This window comes from Cherax quadricarinatus, chromosome 22, assembly GCF_038502225.1.
Source record: "Cherax quadricarinatus isolate ZL_2023a chromosome 22, ASM3850222v1, whole genome shotgun sequence".
NCBI classification, from domain to species: Eukaryota; Metazoa; Arthropoda; class Malacostraca; order Decapoda; family Parastacidae; genus Cherax; species Cherax quadricarinatus.
Window position 1 is genome coordinate 21,852,176 of NC_091313.1, and position 17,013 is coordinate 21,869,188.

Consider the following 17,013-nt stretch of genomic DNA (forward strand, 5'->3'; position numbering starts at 1 on the left):
AGCAGAGTGTAAGTAGTTGGCTAGGAGCAGCCTCCATGTTGTTGTATACACGAGTATCAGCTTGACTGAAGTACTCTCTGGCCTCACCTTTGCTTGAATGTGTGATTACCTACTTTTGATTACCCGTTTGTAGTTTCAGGACTGGAGATATGCTCGTGGTATCCCTCCATTAGTATTTGTATTTTCTGGACAAGAGAAATATGTGGTGTCCCTATTTTAGTATGTGCAGTTTCAAGATCAGATTTATGTTGGTGGCGTCTTTCTTACAATGTATGTAATTTGAAATCTCATGTTAATCATCACTCTAATTCAAATGTCACTTCCGATGAACTAGATAAAAAATAATATAATACTGATTATAGGTATAAAACAAATTTTTAATTTGCAGATCTAGAATATTAAATTTTAACTTATTCATCCCAATTACGATTCATTAACACATATTATTTTTTTTAGGCCAAGACTGATAACCCACTGCCTGTAGTCCACTCGGCAAGCCACGGTGTGAACTCTTCCCAACAGAGATTGAACTTTCATCCAGCTCAATCTTCCCCGAGGGCCGAAGACAGGACGCTCTAGTCTAGAGAGAACCCATCCAGCGTACCAACCTCCCTCGATGCCTCAAGACGACCTATCCAGTGGATCTCGCTCCCCGAAGCCCCAAGAAAAGAAGCTCTAGCCGGGTCTAGTCTTGGAGCGATCTTTTCTCTCAATTAATAACACCTACACCATTACCAGCATACCCTTACCACTGTCCCTATAAATTAAGTAACATACAGCTTAATCAAACCAATCAGTAGTTACGGTTGGCGAAAATCTGAAGCAAAGCAAACAGTGCAAAGGTGTTCAAAATAATACTAGCAGATTGATTTACTTCATTTTAAAAAGTATATGTATCATGAGTCCCCAGGTTTTACTAAAACTCTTTTATTGGCGAGGTCTAACTGACGTCATGTGGGGCAGCTCTGGTCTCCAAATTACAGAATGAATGTGTTGGAAAATACAGAGAATAGTGGTGGTGGTTTATTCCTCAGGAAACAACACAGTGTCTCCTGACACGGGTCTATATCAGATGATAACTCGAATCATTGGTTAAACATCCGCTTGCTTCCCTCAGCTAGGTTTTACATCCCATTTGAAAACCAAAGAATCACTACATAATAGTGTATCCTAAGAAAAGATTTTGATGGGAGACAAATGACAGTTACTCCTCTGTATGAAGAATTTCTCATATAAAGATTGAGAGCACTGATCCTACTACAATGGCGCAGAATAACGGAGGAAGTGACTGAAGTGTCAACATAGAAGACAAGATTATTAATATATTATGTTCATAGAGAAGCGCTAAACCCTAAGGGTTATACAGCGCCTGGGGAATAAAGGTAATAAGGTTCAATCAAAGGAAGGAGAGTGGTGGCTGCAATTTCTTAGCTCAACAGTCCCTCACTGACATCAAGGCACCTCCATCTGAAGGGAGAAGATATGAGTACCAGTAATGGGAATGTAAGAAGCTGGAAATACATATATACAGCAGAACTCGCCTTTCTGAATTCAAAGATTTATAAATGATATATTAATAATATAAATGAGCAAGAGTTTTAAATGAGTGGAACAAACTGCCAATTAGAGCCACTGAAGCTAACAAATTAGGTGACTTTTAAAACAGCTAGACAGATACATGACTAGGAAGTTAGGTCTAAGGTACAGACAAATGGAACAAAGATGACGAGTGAAGAAAAAGAGAAGTGCAGAGAGGAACTTGACTGAGACGTTTCACCTGTGGTCAGGCTTCTTCAGTCAGTGAAGAAGCCTGACCACAGGCATAACGTCTTAATCAAGTTCCTCTCTGCAGTTGTCTTTTTCACCACTTAGGTCTGACTTCACCAACCTGTCACAGGGGTGGGTCAGCTAACTTACTCTATTCCTCTTAATACAGTAATATATCTACTTAGTATTTTCGAATTTGCTTCTAATATAGAAAGATTTTAAAACCTGTCACACGCACACGCACGCACACGCACACACACACACACACACACACACACACACACACACACACACACACACACACACACACACACACACACCGTGGCACAATTGGTTAGCGCGTTCGGCTGTTAACCGAAAGGTTGGTAGTTCGAGCCCACCCGGGGGCGATTGTTTTTACCTAGTAGCGGCCAGTGAAGAGGCGGGGCCAGGGGCTGTGACTCGACCCCTGCAACCACAACTAGGTGAGTACACACACACACATATGGAGCCAGGAATCGTGACTAGACCCCTGTAACCACATATAGGTGAGCGCGCGCGCACACACACACACACACACACACACACACACACACACACACACACACACACACACACACACACACACACACACAAGGAATGACAAAGAAGTCTGCAAGTAACTTAAAAATACAATGTGTAAACTGAGTCAGGGACAATACCAGAAATAGTAAGACAGCAGGCCAACAGGAACTCGGTTCTATGATCATATAACGATATAAAACTAATGAGTGATATAAGAATAGGAAAGGACAGGAAAGATGCTAGGAGGCCAGTCCACAATAACATCAGCAGCGCCCTAAGCTCTCAAAGGAGTGTATGTAGATTAATGGTTGAAATGATAAGAATAAACAATTTATGAGAGAGAACTAGGCTCTCCGTCACTTGAAGAACAAAAGCCTCAGAAGCAAAGACAGGGTAGACAATGATAGGCTCTTTATGAGGATGTAACAAAACCAGGAGATGTAAGAAAATATTTCTTCAATATATAAACAGAAAAGCAGAATGACTTTGAACAATGACCATTTGGAAGCGAGCTCGACACAAGTGTTCAAAACTTGACGTGCGAGGTCTGTTTAACGTCAGTTAGTCGAAAGTTACGAGAAGGGTCCATGAGTTACAACCACTTCCCCCCCTTTTCTCCTCTCCCCTCACAAGCTCTAATAAGTAATTATATATAAACACAAGAAAGTTCTTCACAAAGCGGTAGAACAATGTCCTAGGAAGTAGTGCTATATATATATATATATATATATATATATATATATATATATATATATATATATATATATATATATATATATATATATATATATATATATATATATATATATATATATATATACACACACACAAACACACTACATACTGAAAACGGGACATGAACAGCAAATTCTCCTCGTGTAGTTACAAATAGGAAAGCTCTCAACACGGTGACAGGTCAGGAAGAATAACAATATCTCATATGTGTATACCTGGAGTATACCTGGAGAGGGTTTCGGGAGCCAACGTCCCCGCGGCCTAGTCTGTGACCAGGCCTCATGTATGCATATCTACAACACATTTACCAATGGAACAGAAGAAGGACTTAACACATAATCAACATAATAACAACCATCAACATAGTATCAGGAAATAGCAATTAACAACAGTAAAAACAATTATTACAGTATTCTGTAACAGCTATCAAGAACACAGTAACAACTATCAAGTTATCAAGTAACAGCCATTAACAAGAACCATCCTAAACAAGTATCATGATACACCATCAACACAGATTCGAACAGTAATCATGGAAACGCTACACGTAATAGCTGTGAGCAAAAACAGCATGAGGAATGTGAAGGGACTTCCTCCAGAAGTGGAAAAACACCATTCATTCCAGTGGCATTTGTGGAGCTATACCAGGGAAGTGTTCCCACCTAGTGACAAGTCCGTCTCAACGCCAAATTTAAGAAAAGTACTGAGTTTCCTTGAAGGCAACACCCACCCCTCCACACTTAAGACCCAACTCGAAAACACTAATAATTTATTTTTAAGTTTATACTTTTGCATAAATATCCCCTTACCTCCATTAATCGTGGGAGTTGACAGTTTTGACCTTAGAGAGAGACGGAGATTATTATAATCAAAACCAAGCGCTAAACCAACTATGGTCATACAGCAGAGAGAGAGAGAGAGAGAGAGAGAGAGAGAGAGAGAGAGAGAGAGAGAGAGAGAGAGAGAGAGAGAGAGAGAGAAAGAGAAAGAGAAAGAGAAAGAGAGAGAGAGAGAGAGAGAGAGAGAGAGAGAGAGAGAGAGAGAGAGAGAGAGAGAGAGAGAGAGAGATGAAGTGGGATAAAAGTCCTGTTTAAAATAAAAAATCGAAAGCATATGTCTGTGCACCTCTGAAAAGACCCAAGATGAGGATAATGATAGTTTCCCTTCTCTGGGGGGCAAGTCACCCTAGTATGATAGGAAAAGGTCGTTAAACAGTGGTAATGTGATAATAATGCTATGCCGAGGCGTCACATATATCAATGAGACGAACTGGCCTAGTGAGTGGCTGAAGTTTCAGACCGAGCATCACTGCCAGCGAATTATAAACAATACTCCACACCAGTCTCTACGAGGCTGAGGGAGGCGCCCACCAGAGTCCAGCTGCCTACCTCTTCCTTCAGGGCCAGGAGATGAGGGAGGGGGAGGAGATAGAGAAAGGATGGGGAGGGGTAATACCTGAAGAGGGATGGCCATAAAACCGGCCGTCCAATCTTGTCGTAGAAAAATGGCAATACAAAAAAATCCTGGTGGTGGCAGCTGCAGCCCCTGCCAGACACCCCGCCCTCGCATCCCATGAGATGATCAACACGTCAGTTATAACCGCTGCCTTTTCTGGTGTCGAGTTACTCAGTATGCAAGTTTGCTGACGGAAGTGTCCACTAGACGGGGGCCCGGGATCTGCACGCTGCTACCAGCATCCACTACGTTATTAAGCGACAATAATATACAAAAAAACAACCATAAATAAAAGGACGTATCCTTTCTCTCCGACTAAGGAAGCTTCACACGAAGCATCTCATCTACACCCAACTCTCAGAATACTTCCTCATATAATGTCATGAATTTCTGAGTCCAGTGGGATGTGAAAAGTATTTTCTCGGCGCGACCCAGCAGCTCTCAACCAATGAGAGCCGCCGCCCCGCCCCTATTGGTCGTGACGAGTTTATGATTGGTCGGGATTCGTCTGTGATTGGCTGCATTCACCGAGGACTGTGATTAATGGTGAGCGGCCGCCGTCACACTATTGCCAAAGCTCAATGTTATAAAAATCAAACTAAGCCTAAACCCATGAAAAAATACCCTCCTGCCAACCCTAGAGAACACACAATGGTGTGTTTATCTGTGACTCCCACTACCATCCTCATCATCACACATACTGCATCAACTTAACTATATGATCTATATTTATATATTTTTTTTACGTCCGACAACAATATATCACCTCAGCTGTCCGAAATTGAGATAATCCTTAGACGCGTCGATTCGAACAATCCACATTTATCTTAACTTACCACCATCCACCTCTCCATCCCGCAACCAGACACCGACACTATCACCACCTCCACCACCACCACTAAACACCGCCGCCACCATCATCACCACCACGATCACGACCATCGCTTAAAACCACCAGACACCACCGCCATCTCTACCACTGCCACCACCATCACTATCGCCATTACCACTATCACTACCACCGCAACATACCACTATCATCATCACCATCACTACCACCGCAACACACCAATACCCTCATCACCATCCCAACCACTGCCACAGGCGCCACTACCACCGCCACCCACCACTACCGTCATCACCATCACTACCACAGGTGCCACCACCATCACAACGACCGTAACACACACACCACTACCGTCATCACTAGCACTAACACCGCCACAACCATTACCATCAGTAACACCGCCACAGCAGCCACTACCATACACCGTCACCACCTCCGACACAACACATTCTTCAAGCCATCTCACAAAATACAAATAGAAACGCCTAACATGTTCATTAAAATAAAATGAAATAAAAAATGAAACTGCTGTATATTATTATTATTATTATTATTATTATTATTATTATTCCTGTAATCAAAATAATTTTAAGTTATAATAAAATTTTACAAATATTATAATTACTAATATTTTGATATAATAATGATAATAATAATAATAATAATAATAATAGGAATTGGATAATAAAACCCTGTATTATAAATATCAAATATCAAGTACTGAACATTTTGCACTGGATTCACACACTTAAAAATTTAAATTATTGGGACCAGTTTTATGCACTTTGTATTTTCTATTCTTTTTCTTATTATTATTATTATTATTATTATTATTATTATTATTATTGATCCTGTAATGGAAATAATTATAATGAATAGTTAATTTTAAGTTATAATAAAAGTTTACAAAAAATATAATTAAACCTGGATAAGTACAAATTGGAACCACGTCTGTCTCGCCGCTCAGCAGACGGAGGAGCAAGTCTACACAGCGTCTTACGCTGAATGACCCACATGGGTTTAGCGCTTAATATGAATTATTGCGTTAAGTATTGTCAATTAAAGTGTCTGTGTGATAACAAAATATGTACAAATGAATGTATGAGACCTCTCATAATATATTTGTGATCATAGTGAATGAAAATATTTTATTATAAATACGTATAACATGCAGGGACAATTGTTTGTAATCAAAAAAAAAAATATTTAACCAAAAATATGCTGGTACTCTTATAGGATTGCAAACTTTCTTGAAATTCGTACTTTACTCAAAATAAAATTGTTTATTAAAAAAACTAGAAATAGCTTCCTGATTAAAAAATACTTTAAAATTTGTTGTTTTCTCTATAAAATCCTTTGTCTATCATGTGATAAACTTTGTTTGACAAAATGGAAAAACCTAAAGTTAAGATTTAAAAACACAAAACATCGCATCAGGTCTTCTCAGTATTTGAATGTTTTCTTTATTCATGTAAGAGATTTTAATAATTCTATTGACTAAATAATCCCGAAGTTGTTGAACAAAACGCGGAGTTTGGCTGTATAATAACTAGTGCTTATTGTATTCTGAAAATATGTCCAGAACTTTATATGCTATAAAATAATAAATTTTCAGAAAATTTTAGCCTAAGTTCACAAAAACAAAAAACTCTTTGCCTGACTTGTAATATAAGAATGTCAGATCCAGAGGGTAGATGCAACCTTCTCGACAGACCGTTTCCCCTTCAATGTGTTCCTTGTGGATGTGTGATACATCACACGAATACTCAGAATTTGTATCTTGGACTAGACGATCACCAATGATAATGACCGTTTGGTCTGAAGTACTTAGAAAACCTTTAGACTGTTCTCACTCTAGTTATCCTCCATCAGTGATTTTACCGGTTCTATGATTATCTTACACACACACACACACACACACGCGCACACATTACAAGGTGGACAGAGAGAGGATGTTCCAGAGAGGGGACACAGCAACAAGGGGTCACAGTTGGAAGTTTGAAGACTCAGATGAATCACAGGGACGTTAGGAAGTATTTCTTCAGTCACAGAGTTGTCAGGAAGTGGAATAGTCTGGGAAGTGATGTAGTGGAGGCAGGATCCATACACAGCTTTAAGAAGAGTGGAGCAGGAAGAGTGATCCAGTAGTGACAGTGAAGAGGTGAGACCAGGAGCTATAACTCGACCCCTGCAACCACAACTTGGTGAGTACAACTATGTGAGCACACACACACACACACACACACACACACACACACACACACACACACACACACACACACACACACACACACACACACACGCACGCACACCACATTCACACATACACCATACTTACACACATATTCACATACAAACCCTGCACACACACACCACACACACACACACACACACACACACACACACACACACACACACACACACACACACACCCTGCACACACACCCTGCACACACACCACATTCACACACATACACACACCTGCAACCACAATTAGGTGAGCACACACAGGCACACACCGAGTAGTAGGTTGGTAGAAAGCACCCAAAATAATATGAAAGTCAAGCCTATTAAACGTTTTGCACTCTGGCAGGATTACTGGTAATTTCTTTCTGTCTCAAGAACACATGACAGGCAAATCTTAAAAAAAAAAAAAAAATCTTCTTACGTTTAGTATACACTTTACTTTCCTTTGTGGGTCTTAACATTTCTTATACATGACCACCTTATCACATCGAACTGTTCGTGTCAAAGTTGTATAGTACATGTGAATGACCGGGAGATGTGCAGATATAACGCTAATTACAGGGAGATGGCAGAGATTACACTAATGACTAGATTACGCAGATATTACGCAAATGAATGGAATACACAAATATTATTCAAATTAAATACGCGAATTTTACACTAGTATACGGAGGTATTATACAAATTAGATACACGAATTTTACACTAATATACGCAGATATTATTCAAATTAGATACGCGGATTTTACGCTAGTGAGCAGGAGATAATCATATATTTGACCGAGAAGCGACTGATGAAAGCAGTCGAGTTGACCTTGTATCATGGCCGCACTGCACATATTGTTTACTTACATCATTAACGTTAATTACACGCCACCCTTCCCTCCCCCTAACCTTCCCTGGTTACCAGCACTGACTTCATAAATAACGTGGAAGCAACACTAGGAGACATGAGCCAACACTAGGACACATTTATTAGAAAAGGTTTTGGTCTTGGGACCTTGATCACTGAGAAGTGACCGAAAATTGTTTAATAAACATGTCCTAGTGTTTGTTGACGTGACATATTAAACAACTAGTCCGTATTTAATACCAAGGTTAATGCTTAGTACAATAATGGCCAAAACAAAGGCGCGTAGTTTTATCTATGAAAACTGGAGGTTTAAATCTTTTCCCAAAACATAATAATACTCGTAATATAAGAATAGGTGTTAAGCTCATTTCAATAAGCCAGACACGTGAGATTATACAGTGGCTTCATGTTCTGGACCCGGCCAAGAATGATCCATATAATAATGTACTGACTCTTGTTCCAGTCTTTGAACATACCTGGAAACCTCACCATGGTGTCGCAACCCATACTCAAGTTTTTTTTTTTTTTTTAGGGTTCGTAAGAAAACGCACTCTCTAAGATGGAATCACTTCCTAGCGCTGTCAGACGTATGTCATTTATTTATTTCGTTATTGTTAGTTAATTATCAGCAAATATAGGTTAATAAACGTTAGCCTAACTCATCCGAGAACAAAATTTCACAGATGGAGCCATTCGAAGCATACAAAACCCCCACGAACGACAGGCTGGGTGTGGGTGTGTTCCAGGGGTCGAAGAAATAGTCCTCTTGCATATCTGGGTTGGAAGCCACTACTATGCCCAGGCCCGAGTGTATTTGGGACTGGAGCCACCACTCTTATAATTTCTTTAAAGGATAACGTGGCTGCCTATCTTTAACATGAATAACATTGTGCCTGATTGATCAGACCTTGATCCACCAAGAGGCCTGGTCTGGGACCGGACCGCAGGGGCGTTAACCCTCGAAAACATTCTTCAGTTATCCTTTTGGTGTATACAATATACAAAGTTACGTGCCAATTACCATACAGATCAGATTATTATTATAATCATGGGGGAACGCTAAACCCGTAGGATTATACAGCGCATGTGGGGGGGATAGAAAGTATTCAGGCTCAATTCAGGGAACCGGAGCACAAATCCAATTCCCTAGATCAAGAGCCCCTCACCAGCGTCAAGGAACCTCTCTTGAGGGGTATACAAATCAGAATAGTTCAGTAAAATCAGTGACTCAGATGTATATCTTAATACCTCCCTTGAGGGGTATATAAATCAGAATAGTTCAGTAAAATCAGTGACTCAGATGTATATCTTAATTTCAGATGTACTCCCCAACAAACAATATATAACAATATCTTACGTTCAGCAACGGATATATTTTAGGGTAACAGTGTACAGGTATTCCTTAATAACGGTTATATATGTGCAAATAATAGACGTAATCTACAAGTCAAGGTCTTAACTGTAACTGTAAAAAATAATTATAAATTATTATTTTGTTTTAGCACAGTCACTCTCGCTGACATCAATCACTGACATTTTGAGTTACTAATACATACAACTACTTGGCTTCCCATTTGAGGGTGGATAATAAAGTGAATGTGAAAGTTTTGAGCCTATTTGTTCATAACCTCGATGGTTACACTCCACACCACCGAGGTGAAAGTCATCCAGTCACTGTAATATCGATGAGCTCAATTAACCACGAAAGTCATCAATTACATATATAAGTTTTATGAAACGGAAATATCATTCAGTAAAAGCAGGCGCAAAATTCACGAGAGAGTAACATGAAAACTGTTTCAAAAATATTTGAGTGCAGTTACAATGAATATAACAACCCATTCCAGCACCGCCAGTGATATTCGTGTCGATGTGAATTTTTCCGGGTGCTGAACACCCACCGTATTGTCAGACGTGTCACGGCTGCTTTTGTTAATTTGCTAATTTGTAGTTATGTATATAGGTTTTATAGATTGTTTATAGGATATGTATATAGGTTATCGTTTATAAGTTATGTATATAGGTTATCGTTTATAGGGTATGTATATAGGTTTGGTAGGTTATCGTAACCTTAACCGAGTTAGCTTAAAGTAAAAAACATAATATTAGCAGGTTAGCTACGAACCTTCAGAAACTAATGTTAGGTAAGAGGATTAACATTACAAACCGACGATATTTTGACTCGACACGTTCAGTGAATCTCTCCACATCAGCCTCGGCAAGTTTTGTCACGTTTGCCATAAACTCGAAAGAAAAGAAAGAGAAAGTTGTACAAAGTCACCCCCATTTTCCACTTTCAAGAAATTATACCTTTAACTTTGACGGAAACTGCACTAAATAACTGGACATATATAATATTTGAAAATATAGTTTTCTAATGTGAATGATGATGAGTAATTTCGGAAAATATAAGGAGTAATTTCGGAAAAAAAAATATATTACAAAGCGAACATTATGTCTTTCAGTCATCTAACATGCAGATAGTGTAGCTATAGTTATTCAATGTCTTGAGTTGCACCGGCTTCATTTGTCTCCATTGTGGTTATAATGTTCATTAAGCGACTATCATAACAGTAAGATCAAAATATTTTGAAATTAGATCTAGGCTGATTCACTGTTTCCTGTTAGATTCACTGGACTATATCTCACCCATGCACAACATACCTCCTTTGCTATGCTATGCACTAACTCCCACTCTCTCTCTCTCTCTCCCTCCCTTTAATCGGAAAACCAAGCTTGTGACCCCTCCCACTACCCCGGCAAAATGACGAGGAAGGGACCTCCCACCTACAAACACACTCCGCAGTTCAATGTTAACCAACTCCAGACACTACTCAGCCCATCCCAACACTGTACACTGGATCGCACTGTACTCCGTATTGTATCCAACGAATTAAAACTGCAGTATCTCTCCCCCTACCAGACGCTACCCTCTCAGCTATGTAATTGAGTTACTAACAGTTACCTGTGCGTAATTTGGGATAATTTAAATGCTTCTGGATGTCCTATAAAAAACTCTTAAGTTAATGTTGCGTGTTTAAGCGTTCAGAAACTGACGCACGTAAACGAGTCTGAGAACGAACTGAGTATTTCATTACACAGCTGCGAACAACACCCAGCCAGTATATAGACATGTCTGCAACGTATGGGAGACGTTTCGTTCACCACGAGGTTCCTCAATTCAATGTCTGGCTCGCCAGGAGCTTCATCAATCCAATGTTTCGCTCACCACGAGCTTCCTCAATCCAATGTTTCGCTCACCACGAGCTTCCTCAATCCAATGTCTGGCTCGCCAGGAACTTCCTCAATCCAATGTTTCGCTCACCAAGACCTTCCTCAATCCAATGTCTCGCTCACCAGGAGCTTCCTCATTCCAATGTCTCGCTCACCAGGAGCTTCCTCATTCCAATATCTGGCTCGCCAAGACCTTCCTCATTCCAATGTCTCGCTCACCAAGACCTTCCTCATTCCAATGTCTGGCTCACCAGGAGCTTCCTCAATCCAATGTTTCGCTCACCAAGACCTTCCTCAATCCAATGTCTCGCTCACCAAGACCTTCCTCATTCCAATGTCTGGCTCACCAGGAGCTTCCTCAATCCAGTGTTTCACTCACCAGGAGCTTCCTCAATCCAGTGTTTCGCTCAACAGGAGCTTCCTCAATCCAGTGTTTCGCTCACCAGGAGCTTCCTCATTCCAATGTCTCGCTCACCAAGAGCTTCCTCATTCCAATGTTTCGCTCACCAGGAGCTTCCTCATTCCAATGTCTGGCTCACCAAGACCTTCCTCATTCCAATGTCTCGCTCACCAAGACCTTCCTCATTCCAATGTCTGGCTCACCAGGAGCTTCCTCAATCCAATGTCTCGCTCACCAAGAGTTTCATTCTAATGTCTGGATCGGGTGAAACTTCTCTAGTATAAAACTTCCACATATGTTGTGCATGTGTCTTTAAGCAAATAACCTGCACTTATGAGAGGAAATTTATGACGACGTTTCGGTTCGTCCTGGACTACTGTCGAGTCATGTGTTTCCAAAGTTTGGGTTATTTGTGAATTCTTCCGGTCACGGCACCGTGACTTTTTATTATTCTGCACTCGTGTGTTTCCTTTACACATCTGCTGGTAGCAGTTACGTAGTGTGATACACTCCGCCCATATATACTGTTATTTTCGACCTCTGTATGTTAGAAGTAATCAAAGTCCCTGGACAGACGCGTTTTATAATTGATATGCCCTAGTTAAGTATGTCTTGTTAAACCACGATGTCGGGTTTGTTGGGAAACAGGACAAATACCTCCAGACGCGGTCATATGATGATTCACCAACTTAAGTTTTTACTCATGACACAAGGGTCTTCCTCTGGCTCACCGGTCCACGTCATTAAAAAAATAAAAATAATGTATTATATGAATAAACAGAATACCGGGCTACCCATCCAATATCTTGTTAGTACATTGGCAGTTGTTCAACACGACTCATCTTGGGTTTATAATGTATTACCTGTATATATGATAAACATAATTGGAACCATGCAAAATACAACTGAGGATATGAGTAGGGTGACACCCAGAATGGGACAATGGGGGAGTGAGGCTTGGGTGACGATGTCTCTGAAGTAGGGTGGGTGGGGTGGTGGAAGCATAACCAGCAGGCAGACAGCCAGACAGTAACGAGCATCCCGTCATGGATGGGTGAGCTTACACTGTCATCCAGGAAATGTGACAAGCAGGACGCTACTGCTCACCTGCTCCCACACACACACATACACGCTGTGACGCAACTCCACACAATGTGATATAACCACAGCTACACAAAATGATACAACCACATGCACTGTGACGCAGACTCTATGTGATACAACCACATGCATTGTGACGCAGTTAGACCCTATGTGATACAACCACATGCACTGTGACGCAGTTACACCCTATATGATACAACCACATGCATTGTGATGCAGTTATACCCTATGTGATACAGCCACATGCATTGTGACGCAGTTACACCCTATGTGATACAACCACATGCAATGTGATGCAGTTACACCCTATGTGATACAACCACATGCATTGTCAACCAGCTACACAATGTGATACACCCACACTTATTGTGAACCAGCTACGCACCATGTGATACAACCACAGTGATGAGTGTTTTTTAAAGGCAACACGTCCACACACAATATATCACGTTACATTACAACGTGATGCTCAGACACTGAACAAGTTGATACAAGATATAACATCGCTCCCCCACAAACACACGTGACGCCCCCACATGTAACGTCACACCTCTTCGCAGAGTAATCCACGTGTATAAAGCTCCCATTGTAACGCAGGCAATATGTGATGAGACAAATCACATTCATCGTTACATATACCATCAAAACATTCAGTCTCCCCCCCCCCATCCCAACACAAACTCGTTGATGTCCCTCCTCTCCCCAACACAGACTCTTAGATCTCCCCCCCCTCTCCTCCCCAACACACAAACTCGTTGATGTCCCTCTCTCCTCCCTAACATACACTCTCCATACAAGGCATTTCACATATATCTAGTTCCTTGTGTGGTGACTTGTGTCCCACACAGCGAAACCTACATGGGGAACAAAACGTCCCCGACTTGCACTGCGTGTCATAAAGCCGTGTGGATCATTTAACGAGAATGGTGAAGGCTCAATCCTCTGTCCTCAACGCATGGCTCAGACTCCGTCCATTCAAGCTTTTGGTGACGTCTCCAAAAGTAAAAAATATAATGGGACTTGTCCTCATCATATCAAATTTAAATACAAAACTGAAATGGCCACCAATATCAAAGTTTTACTTTTTCATATAAAACCGCAAACCAAACCGTTAACCACAAACTCAAGTCTCACTCTTCAACATGAAAATTTCGCATTCAGTTGCTAAATAAATATTGTGATATTTCTTTAAGTGTTGCAGTGCAACACCAATAACATAATTTTAACAGTAATATAACAATAACTTATTATTCTTGTTGATTATCATCAGCATATTTATCAAATGAGCAAGATGTCATGAGAAAGAAAAATGACTTCATTACACGTGTTTAGCATATATCATAACACTTGAAATCAGTTGGTAGCCAATATATGCAATAGAGACAATGCTTGAGAAATTAATTCAAAAAGACGCAAGCAGCATATAAAATTTATTATATTTATAACTACAACAGCTGGACCACACACATTTACCAGCCAGTGAAAATATCACTAATATACATTATACTCTATAAATACGAGATAATTGACCAAACTGTCGACGTGTTAATTTGGCGTGAGTGAGCGGTATAATGGCGTGTAGCACCTGACACCACAGGAAGACCCCACACTGTGACGACCACACACTTCACTCTTCCCACAACACTCTGATCAGCAAGTTACTCTTTTATCTGTGTTAGTGGCTTCCATTATGAACTACTATATAACATTTCTCAACCGCAAAAAAAAAAAAACAACTCATTCTTTGGTGATTTTCATCAGATATTTTCCACATTTTTTTTTTTGTAGACTACAAAATACTGTGTAACATTTCGGAAACAGCAAAAACAAACACTGGATAGTTTATGCGATAACTTCACAATTATTGTTATCATTACATCTTTCTAAATAAACTTTGTTGCTCCAGACACGATAGCTTTCTTAGGTGAAACCTAAGCTTCGCTTGACTTCTCGTCGTAACTGCAACATGGATGAGCTTACCTGGAGAGGGTTTCGGGGGTCAACGCCCCCGCGGTCCGGTCTGAAGCTTCAGCGATACTGGTAGTTGTTCCCTTACCTCTCAGGGGAGACTCCTTGAAATCGGTGAGCGGATTTTGATCCAAGGAATTAGACCTGCTCTCCCCTTCCTTGGATCGAAACTTATTGCCTCCTATTCCCCAGGCGCTGTATGACCATTGCGGGTTTTCGCTACCCATGTAACAACAACAAACAACACAGTATTTTAATATAGAACTAATTTTATATTTTACTTATTATTAAATAAACTACACAAGTGATTCTTTTAACTTTTTTTTAACTCGTGCACTCCACAGTAGCTCATTTCACTCATGCAGAACCCCAGCCTCAACACATTTCCTCAGCGCTGTATGACCCCTTGTGGGTCATACATTATAATAATAATCTACACGTTTCCTTCCCTATAATGTTGGTAGTACCACAGTATTTCCCTCTTAAACTGCTGGTGATCCAAATATATTTCCTTCCTTATAATGCTAGTGGCTGCAATACATTTCTTTCTTTATAATTCTGGTGGGCCAAACATGTTTCTTTCCTTATAATACTAGTTGCCCAACACGTTTCTCTCCCTACAATAATGGTAGCACCAACACATTTCCTCCCTTTTAATACTAGTGGCTCCACCAACATGCGTGGCACTGACACACATGGCCCTAGTTTAATTACGTATTTGAAAATGTACAGCTGTATAGCCCTTGTGGCTTAGCGCTTCTTTTTTATTATAATAATAATTGAAAATGTACAGACAAAAACCCACACTGTGTATATCTGGGTTCATATGTGTGACTCTTTGCACCTGATAGACTAGGCTCGCCTTTTCTCTTTCTTCTTGACGATGTATGACGATTTTTGTGGGACCATCAGGGCATTCAAAGCTGTTGAAATTGACAGTTTCTGTAGTGTTGATGTATCATGAACAGTATTTTAAGTCTGTTTCGTTTTCAGTGACCTCTTTGAAGTTTTTTAATTATCCGTTTTGCTATTTTCCTCATTTTTTAAGGATTAAAAAGTAGATTTACGATGCACGATGCACCAATTAATGATGTCTGGTTATCAACTACACGAAAGTCATTAAGCATACTGCCTGCGCTGACAACTCAAAAGTCAGCATTTATAATCTCTCCCCATCCCTCCTGCCACATCAGGATATATACACTAAGTGTATGTCCTTCAGTGAATATACATAATCCCTATTTTGGGGATTAAATATTCTTGATTGGTGGTAATCAGATGACATACAGCCTTCATGTCACTACTCTAATATCATCACCAGTATTAAATGAATATTATTATACCTTCGTAACTATCACAGCTCGACAATGATGTCTTTACTGATAACTTACTTAACAAGAATTTAATTAACACCAGTATTGCTGTAGTGCCAGCTATAAAAAAAATATTGGCTAATGTTAAGGTTACGTTAAGTTTCTTGTAAAATATGCTATATTCTGAAAAACAAGATACATTTTTTATAGATAGCGCAGCCTAAGCGTAGCTTACCTGCCTAACACCTAGCATACTTCCTGCTATAATTGTTGATCTGAATTAGCTGAAATTTATTTCCATCCCACAGCTTCCACATATACTGTACATTTTGTAAGATGATTTGTCAGTAAGCCATAAACTCCCTAAAATCTTCTCATGCATCCTAGCTAAGAAACAATGAGTTACAAAACGGCTCAATACATTAGTTGCAAAATAAGTCACAATTACTGCGGCTCAAAGAATTTACCTACCGTTATCTTTTGTCCCGGAAGAATTGTGTATATTAATTAAGAATCTCTCCTCACGAAGATAGCAAATTCAAACACT

The 17,013-nt window shown here is 40.0% G+C and overlaps 1 protein-coding gene across 3 annotated transcripts in view; it reads right to left on the reverse strand.

The window, feature by feature from the left end:
- Positions 1–17,013, reverse strand: part of LOC128689739 (endoplasmic reticulum membrane sensor NFE2L1) — a 411,774-nt gene that overhangs the window by 259,629 nt on the left and 135,132 nt on the right. The window contains exon 6 of one of the 3 annotated variants that reach the window (XM_070087541.1): positions 866–1,467. The exons of the other annotated variants lie outside the window; for them this stretch is intronic. Coding sequence (XP_069943642.1) covers positions 1,453–1,467 — 15 coding nt within the window. The 3' untranslated portion in view covers positions 866–1,452. Of the gene's footprint in view, positions 1–865; positions 1,468–17,013 lie in introns of those variants that run through there. 3 annotated transcript variants of the gene reach the window in all.